The sequence below is a fragment of the Oncorhynchus keta genome, chromosome 11, assembly GCF_023373465.1.
Source record: "Oncorhynchus keta strain PuntledgeMale-10-30-2019 chromosome 11, Oket_V2, whole genome shotgun sequence".
NCBI classification, from domain to species: domain Eukaryota; kingdom Metazoa; phylum Chordata; class Actinopteri; order Salmoniformes; family Salmonidae; genus Oncorhynchus; species Oncorhynchus keta.
In genome coordinates this window covers 16,778,277-16,787,467 of record NC_068431.1, presented here as the reverse complement: position 1 = coordinate 16,787,467, position 9,191 = coordinate 16,778,277, and the positions used below count along the sequence as shown (strand labels likewise).

General features: G+C 38.7%; 1 protein-coding gene across 1 annotated transcript; it reads right to left on the bottom strand.

The window, feature by feature from the left end:
- Positions 1–8,966, bottom strand: LOC118389831 (ubiquitin-conjugating enzyme E2 B-like). The gene is made up of 6 exons (XM_035779705.2): positions 8,792–8,966; positions 3,038–3,118; positions 2,546–2,571; positions 1,885–1,974; positions 1,617–1,705; positions 1–1,089 (listed from the first exon to the last, which is right to left on the bottom strand). The coding sequence occupies exons 1-6, from the start codon at positions 8,833–8,835 to the stop codon at positions 961–963; spliced, it is 459 nt and encodes a 152-aa protein (XP_035635598.1). The 5' UTR covers positions 8,836–8,966; the 3' UTR covers positions 1–960.
- Between the last annotated feature and the right edge of the window lie 225 nt (positions 8,967–9,191).

Sequence of the window (9,191 nt, the reverse complement as noted above, 5' to 3'; positions counted from 1 at the left end):
TCAAAGTCTGAAAAATGTGTTTTATGTTTATACAGCATAAGTATACATTGTTTTGTTTTTAGAGTAAATTCACAAATGTATAACACATCCCTTCTAAGGTGAAATAAACCATGAGCTACAATATGACCCGTACTGTCTGTCACAAAAAAAAATCTCAAGCAAGCTACTTTTCATTGGGTACAAGATAAAGTGAAGAGAAATGCAAGCGTGAAAAAAAAACATTTCCAGGCTTGGAGAAAAAGCAGATGCATGGATTTGTGTTGCAATCAGCCCTTATTCTGTAGTCCTGATGTGTCTGGTTTCCACTATCTGTCCATATTCCTAGATGAGCCAAACTCCAAATGTCCTCTTACAAGTGCCACTGTACTTGAACTCGATAAAACTGTTACAGATCACATCAGCCGTCTTTTAGAAAAGGTTGGCAACCAGTTTCTTTTTTGTCGACATGCAGAATGCCCTAGTTACCGTGATGACTAGTACTGACTCCTTTTATTCAGGAAGGTAATTTGAAACTACTACCAGGATGGGGGCAAGAGAAGCTGTCTGCTTTATAGCTGGACAATTGGTTTCAAATTAATGCTACATGACAAACAATGCAGAATTTGAGGAAGCCACTCACACAACAAATAATGTTTTATGGTTTTCTACCAATTAAGTTATGTTCAAACCAAGAGATGTTACAAAATAAGTCTGTATAAACTAAACAGTAACAGCATCAATCCAACAAAAAATATATATTACAAATTATGCTTGCAATAACTTATTTCACATCATGCAATAAAAAATAAAAAAAATCAGATTTTCCTCAGTTGTATTGGCAAGCAAGTAAAAGGCCCTACTTGTTTTTTTATTTTCTGGTGGCACTTTAGTTCTTCTGATGTTGACTTCTTTTCTTGGGGGAGCTAAATGAAAGATGTAAGTATTTGATACAAGTGATGAGAAGCCGGGGTGGAAGATGTGTTAGGAGTCCACCCAGCTCTGCTCCACGATGGCAGAAACTCTCTTCTCATACTCCCGCTTGTTTTCTTGATAAAGCTGTGCAGCCTGGCTGTTTGCTGGACTGTTAGGATTTGGCTCATCCAACAGCGACTGTCGACATACACACACAAAAAGAGTGATTGAATGTACCGGTATGAAACTGGTTCTTGGACCCCTACACCGGTATGAAAGTGTGGGGTTCTTGGACCCTACACCATTATGAAATAGTGTGTGGTTCTTGAACCCTACACCTTTAGTGGGATAGCAGAGTCACAGTCTTATGTATATCGAGGAGCAGAAATACCACAACAAAATGTAGGTAACACTATGTATATAGTCTGTAGAGCATCTACAGATGGACTATCTACTAACCCTTACTCTAACCGTAAACTTAGCAAGCAGTTTGCTTATCAACCGATAGTATGACCATCTACAGATGGACTATCCAAATAAGGTGTGACCCAAAGGTTGCTGCTATGATCAGATATCTACTCTGCATTGAATTGTTTTCCCCACAGAACATACTGCAAAACAACAATGAAGTACACAACATAAAGAAACTTACATTTGTAAAATATAGAAACACACAGTAATATATTATGATGTCAGACTGATAGAGGAGAGGATTACAAACCAACCTGGATAGACGTCAGAATGGACGACACATCATATGTGGGGCTCCAACGATTCTGAAGGATGTCTAAACATATACTGCCATCTGCATAAACTACAAGATCAAAATGATTGTTTTAATTTCTAAGAAACATTTATACACAATCATGAAACAGAATAGCTTACTCTCATTAAAAAGTGAAATGCTGAAAAGTTCATAATGTGTTCCCTATCCCATCAAGAACATGGCTAAAGTATTTAGGACATCTTGAATGTGTCCATAAGGACTCTTACCATTTGGGTGAAACATTTTGGAGATAAATCGAACCGTGGGTGGCTTGTTAGGGTACTCTTCTGAAAATTCTATCACAAGCTTAAAAGTTCCTGCGGAGACAAGGTAAAAAAAAATGAGTTGTCACATACACCGGATAGGTACAATGAAATGTGTTGTTTTACAGGGTCAGCCTTTATCGAGGCAAAATACATGTCTTGTCCACTCCCACCCCACAGTCTGACATGACTAATATAAGCCTGAATATGAAGGCTCACCCAGTATATATGCAAAACTCAAAAGGCAGCAGAGTCATGAATGAACCTGTCAAAATATATCACACTTTAGAATGTATTTATAATTTTTTAAAACCTTTAACTAGGCAAGTGAGTTAAGAAAAATGTCTTATTTACAATGATGGCCTATCCAGGCCAAACCTGGACGACGCTGGGCCAATTGTGCGCCGCCCTGTGGGACTCCCAATCACAGCCGGATGTGATACAGCCTGGATTCGAACCAGGGACTGAGATGCAGTGCATTAGACCGCTGCGCCACTCGGGACCCCAAAAGAATACAAAGACTGACTTTGCTCTTGGTTAGGACGATTGCAACCAGTTCATGAGTTAAAGTAATATTACGATAAACTAAGTTTAGTAATTGATTTAGTAAAACATTTTTACTTACCATCCTCAAACGGTGTAGCCACAGGCCTGCAAATAAAGGAAGGAACAATTACTTGCACTGTAACAAATTAATATTAGCGATTTGACCCTGACTACCAAAACAAACATATTGCCACAATACCACTCCTTATACACTTCCCCGTTGTAACAATTACAATCTTGATACGGCCTATTAATAGCACATTACAATAGAAGGTAAATTAATGAGCATGACAATACCATACATTACTGGGATTAATACAAATGCTCTCATTTCTAATTAACTTTATAAATGGCACACTGGCCTTCCACAGCTCAACAACTACATGTCACCATCTAGCCTAACCCTCAGCCAACACACACACACACACACACACACACACACACACAGACACCTCCCTCTCTGACTAAACCACAGCTCAACTTGCCCATATCCACGTTATCCGTACGGTCCTGGTGCCATGCCAGGATGATCAGACTGGCAAAATGAGAAGGGTGGCTTTAGAACACTCACCCAAAAATAACCGCGTTCCAAAGCATGATGTTATTCTCTGATGGAGCACCACTCACACCAGTTGGTGGGTCTTCTTGAAGTCTGAGGAAAGAGAAACGGAGAGGAAACAATAGAATTAAACTTAAAACCCAGATGACTGTTTTTAGAAACAAGAAGATATCTATGTGCCTTCTTCTACCAGGAGTACAAAAGTTATGTGAACAAGAAAATAGTTCAACAGAAATGCTTTTGCTAGGTTTCCATTGGATTGGTGACTGATTTTAATGCAAATATTCTAAAATCTGCACATAAAAAAATATGCAAATTTTCCCACCAATGATGTTCCCATTAAATTGACTTGTTGCAGATAAAACGCTGTGCATGATAGCATAGTGCACATAAAAATAACTTGCGGTTAAATTCCCATGTATTTTCAACACTACTGATGTTGCGTTATAGTGAATGTCCCCACTCAGATCTTGGAACGTGTGCTCTAGCCAACAGCTCACAGATACAGGGCAGGTAGGCCACCTACATGAGATTATTATGGACAAAATCATTTATATATTTTTTTGTCAAACGGCAGCCAAGCATCAAACATGTTACCAGAATAAGACCCTCAATATTTATTGGAAAGGCTCATCACCTTGCACTTTCACCACCCAGTGAAGTTCCTAACTTATTTCATCTGTAGCCTAATAAACTGAATGCTTTCACAGTGGGAGGATCACACAACATATCGCATACTTCGATATGGTTATAATATCAATTAGAGGTCGACCGATTAATCGGAATGGCCGATTAATTAGGGCCGATTTCAAGTTTTCATAATCGGAAATCTGTATTTTTGGACACCGATTTGGCCATTAAAAAAAAGAAAATTCTACACCTTTATTTAATCTTTATTTAACTAGGCAAGTCAGTTAAGAACACATTCTTATTTTCTATGACGGCCTAGGAACGGTGGGTTAACTCCCTCGTTCAGGGGCAGAACGACAGATTTTCACCTCGTCAGCTCGGGGGATTCAATCTTGCAACCTTACAGTTGACTAGTCCAACGCTCTAACCACGTGCCTCATTGCACTCCACGAGGAGACAGCCTGTTATGCGAATGCAGTAAGCCAAGGTAAGTTGCTAGCCAGCATTAAACTTATCTTATAAAAAACAATCTTGCAACCTTACAGTTAACTAGTCCAACGCTCTAACCACGTGCCTCATTGCACTCCACGAGGAGACAGCCTGTTACGCGAATGCAGTAAGCCAAGGTAAGTTGCTAGCCAGCATTAAACTTATCTTATAAAAAAACAATCAATCATAATCACTCGTTAACTGCATATGGTTGATGATATTACTAGTTTGTTTATCTAGCTTGTCCTGCGTTGCATATAATCGATGCGGTGCGTATCGTTGCTCCAATGTGTAGCTAACCATAAACATCAATGCCTTTCTTAAAATCAATACAAAGAAGTATATATTTTTAAACCTGCATATTTAGCTAAAAGAAATCCAGGATAGCAGGCAATATTAACCAGGTGAAATTGTGTCACTTCTCTTGCGTTCATTGCACTCAGAGTCAGTGTATATGCAACAGTTTGGGCCGCCTAATTGGGCAGATTTTTACGTAATTACGACATAATATTGAAGGTTATGCAATGTAACAAGAATATTTAGACTAATGGATGCCACCCCTTAGATAAAATACAGAACGGTTCCGTATTTCACTGAAAGAATAAACGTCTTGTTTTCGAGATGATAGTTTCCGGATTCGACCATATTTATGACCTAAGGCTCGTATTTCTGTGTGTTATCATGTTATAACTAAGTCTATGATTTGATAGAGCAGTATGACTGAGCGATGGTAGGCAGCAGCAGGCTCGTAAGCATTCATTCAAACAGCACTTTAGTGCGTTTTGCCAGCAGCTCTTCGTTGTGCGTCAAGCATTGCGCCGTTTATGACTTCAAGCCTATCAACTCCCGAGATTAGGCTTGTGTAACTGATGTGAAATGGCGAGCTAGGTAACGGGGTGCGCGCTAATAGCGTTTCAAACATCACTCGCTCTGAGACTTGGAGTGGTTGTTCCCCTTGCTCTGCATGGGTAACGCTGCTTCGAGGGTGGCTGTTGTCATTGTGTTCCTGGTTCGAGCGAGGAGAGGGACGGAAGCTATACTGTTACACTGGCAATACTAAAGTGCCTATAAGAACATCCAATAGTAAAAGGTTCATTAAATACAAATGGTATAGAGAGAAATAGTCCTATAATAACTACAACCTAAAAAATCTTACCTGGGAATATTGAAGACTCATGTTGAAAGGAACCACCAGCTTTCATATGTTCTCATGTTCTGAGCAAGGAACTCAAACGTTAGCTTTCTTACATGGCACATATTGCACTTTTACTTTCTTCTCCAACACTTTGTTTTTGCATTATTTAAACCAAATTGAACATGTTTCATTATTTATTTGAGGCTAAATTGATTTTATTGATGTATTATATTAAGTTAAAATAAGTGTTCATTCAGTATTATTGTAATTGTCATTAGAAATAAATATAAATGTTAATTTTTTAAATATTTATTTTATTTTTTAATATTATTATTATTTTTATTTTCTTAAATCGGCCGATTTACCAGTATCGGACTTTTTTGGTCCTCCAATAATCGGTATCAGCGTTGAAAAATCATAATCGGTCAAACTCTAATATCAATATTGGCACATGAAAAAAAGGTGTTTCCACTGTCATTACTCACATAATTATTTTTTACAGACAAAATGATCCAACATGTCTAGCATATTTTGTCACTAAATCCAGCAGTGTCATTCCAAAAAATCACCACGTAAAAAAAAAAAATCGAACTTTAACAGCTTTCCTTCATGCACAAGGTAAACTGTATTTCTCGGATCCATCTACAAGTCTCTACAGAAAATACCACCACAATTAACCCTGTTTACCGTTAGCTCCCTCCCCACTGTAAAATGAAAGGCTACTGCACAGTGCTGCTATCCATTGTGAGTCACATTTTAATTATGCTTTATTAGGGTAGTACTTGTAATGTTGTTGTTCCCTGCAAGGAAATCTTGATGCTGTCAGATACTTGTCTTGTGATGTAGGCTACAAATACATATCTTATGAACAATGTAGTTCAACCAGTATGTGTTCTGTGAGATATAATTCAACAAACCATTGATCAAACACGCAATGCTTATCAAGGAATGCTCCACACTCCAAGGCCAATAGGTGGCAGAGGCAGCCAAGTAGAGTAGGGTAGAATAGGATTATAATGTTATACAGTTGAAATCAGAAGTTTACATACACTTAGGTTGGAGTCATTAAAACTTGTTTTAACTCCACAAATTTCTTGTTAACAAACTATAGTTTTGGCAAGTCAGTTAGGACATCTACTTTGTGCATGACAAGTAATATTTCCAACAATTGTTTACAGACAGATTATGCCACTTATAATTCACTTTATCACAACTCCAGTGGGTCAGAAGTTTACATACACTAAGTTGACTGCCTTCAAAAAGCTTGGAAAATTCCAGAAAATTGTGTCATGGCTTTAGAAGCTTCTGATAGGCTATTTGACATCATTTGAGTCAATTGGAGGTGTACCTGTGGATGTATTTCAAGGCCTACCTTCAAACTCAGTGCCTCTTTGCTTGACATCATGGGAAAATCAAGACATATCAGCCAAGACCCCCCCAAAAAACATTGTAACAAGTCTGGTTCATCTGTGGGAGCCATTTCCAAACACCTGAAGGTACTACGTTCATCTGTACAAACAATAGTAGGCAAGTATAAACACCATGGCACCACGCAACCGTCATACCACTCAGGAATGAGACTCGTTCTGTCTCCTAGAGATGAACGTACTTTGGTGCGAGAAGTGCAAATCAATCCCAGCACAGCAAAGGACCCTGTGAAGATGCTGGAGGAAACAGGTACAAAAGTATCTATATCCACAGTTAAACGAGTCCTATATCGACAACCTGAAAGGCCGCTCAGCAAGGAAGAAGCCACTGCTCCAAAACAGTAATAAAAGCCAGACTACGGTTTGCAACTGCACATGGGGACAAAGATCGTACTTTTTGGAGAAATGTCTTCTGGTCTGATGAAACAAAAATAGAACTGTTTGTCCATAATGACCATCGTTATGTTTGGAGGAAAAAGGGGGAGGCTTGCAACACAAAGAACCTCATCCCAACCGTGAAGCACGGGGGTGGCAGCAACATGTGGGGGTGCTTTGCTGCAGGAGGGACTGGTGCACTTCACAAAATAGATGGCATCATGAGGTGGGAAAATTAAGTGAATATATATTGAAGCAACATCAATACATCAGTCAGGAAGTTAAAGCTTGGTTGTAAATGAGTATTCCAAATGGACCATGACCTCAAGCATACTTCCAAAGTTGTGGCAAAATGGCTTAAGGACAACAAAGTCAAGGTATTGGAGTGGCCATCACAAAGCCCTGACCTCAATCCTGTAGAAAATGTGGGCAGAACTGAAAAAGCATGTGCGAGCAAGGAGGCTTACAAACCTGACTCAGTTACACCAGCTCTATCAGGAGGAATGGGCCAAAAATCACCCAACTTATTGTGGGAAGCTTGTGGAAGGCTACTCAAAATGTTTGACCCAAGTTAAACAATTCAAAGGCAATGCTACCAAATACTAATTGAGTGCATGTAAACTTCTGACCCACTGGGAATGTAATGAAAGAAATAAAAGCTGAAATAAATCACTACTTTTATTCTGACATTTCACATTCTTAAAATAAAGTGGTGATCCTAACTGACCTAAGACAGGGATTTTTTACTAGGATTAAATGTCAGGAAAAACTGAGTTTAAATGTATACTTCTGACTTCTACACGAGTCTCCATGGAGTTCCTAAGTATCACCTTTTTCCATTGACAGGTGTGCTACAGACTCTTCTGGAGACAGACATTGAGCTGCTATAGTGTAACTAATTGGCTTGCCCAGGCAGATGCCATCTGGAATCAAACAGACGGTAGCTGCCAGGGCTTTACATGAAGCCCTGGCCAGGTGGGTTTGTCCTCATCAGGAATAAAGGCCTACTTCTGAAACCTATGCCTCATCCCAATTTTTGGAGTTTCTCCTTTCACATAACTGAATACTTATACCATTGCCTACATAAAATGTTGCTGAATGTTGTCCCTATATACATAGGTCTGGAAATACGGCATACAAGAGCAGGGCAACACAATCAGAAGTTAGGGTTGTGTAACACCTGTCCGACTATCAGTACACTGAGATTAGCAACCTAGCTAGTTTATACTAGTAGTTTAACTCAGCTAGCGCATCCTTTTTTATCGATACAAATCAAATACATTTGGTAGGTAACTAACGTTAGTAAGTTAATAAGTATTTGGCTAACTAAGAGTTTAATTTCCTTACTAAACTATCTAACGATAGCTAAATACAGAGGGACAGACGAGTTCGATTTAGCTAGATAACGTTACTGTACCTAGCTATAAAAAAAAAACAAGTTAACGTTAGCTGGTTAGATAGCTAACATCTGTATGACAATGTAGTTCTAGCATGCATTCTAGCTGGCTAATTGAAGCAACATTATTGACCTAGTACTACAACTAGTTAGGTATCAGACAGTCAGTACAAAGTATTCAATTAATGACTAGCTCTATGATTAGCTAACGTTACCTACAAACAACAGTGTACATGTACTGCAGGCCTCAAATTAGCTAACACGTTAGCTAGCTAAATACAACACACAAGAGCAGAGCCAAAACGTTGCACTACCTTTTGAAATCTCTCATAAGTCGTCTTCTAGCCGGAGTAGACATGATTCAAAACGTAAAAAATTATACTTTGGTCATAAAAATCTGTTGAAACCAGTTTTATTTTGGGTAAATCTTCCGTCTGTGCCCTTTTCTTCTCTCCAAAACAACTACAGTGACGTCATGTACTTCCACAGGGGAAACAAGCAAGAACATTCGTTTGGAATAGTCCACTTTCACTATGAGTTGCGTGAATGTTATCAAATTAACACATTTCATCCAATATGTGAACAGTACATGCAATTTACACGACACCTATACTTGGTTAGTATTCAAAGTGTCGTCTATCATACATCACATAAACGGTTGTTTCTTTTTATTTAACAAGCTAACCCTTTCCTCAAGAAATAATGGTTTAATCC

Excerpts from the sequence above, each read along its gene's own strand:
- LOC118389831 (XM_035779705.2), bottom strand. The coding sequence starts at position 8,835 with ATGTCTACTCCGGCTAGAAGACGACTTATGAGAGATTTCAAAAG. Across the intron at positions 3,119-8,791 it reads CTTATGAGAGATTTCAAAAG|ACTTCAAGAAGACCCACCAA; the intron begins GTAGTGCAACGT and ends CTCTTTCCTCAG. Across the intron at positions 2,572-3,037 it reads TGGAACGCGGTTATTTTTGG|GCCTGTGGCTACACCGTTTG; the intron begins GTGAGTGTTCTA and ends CTTTATTTGCAG.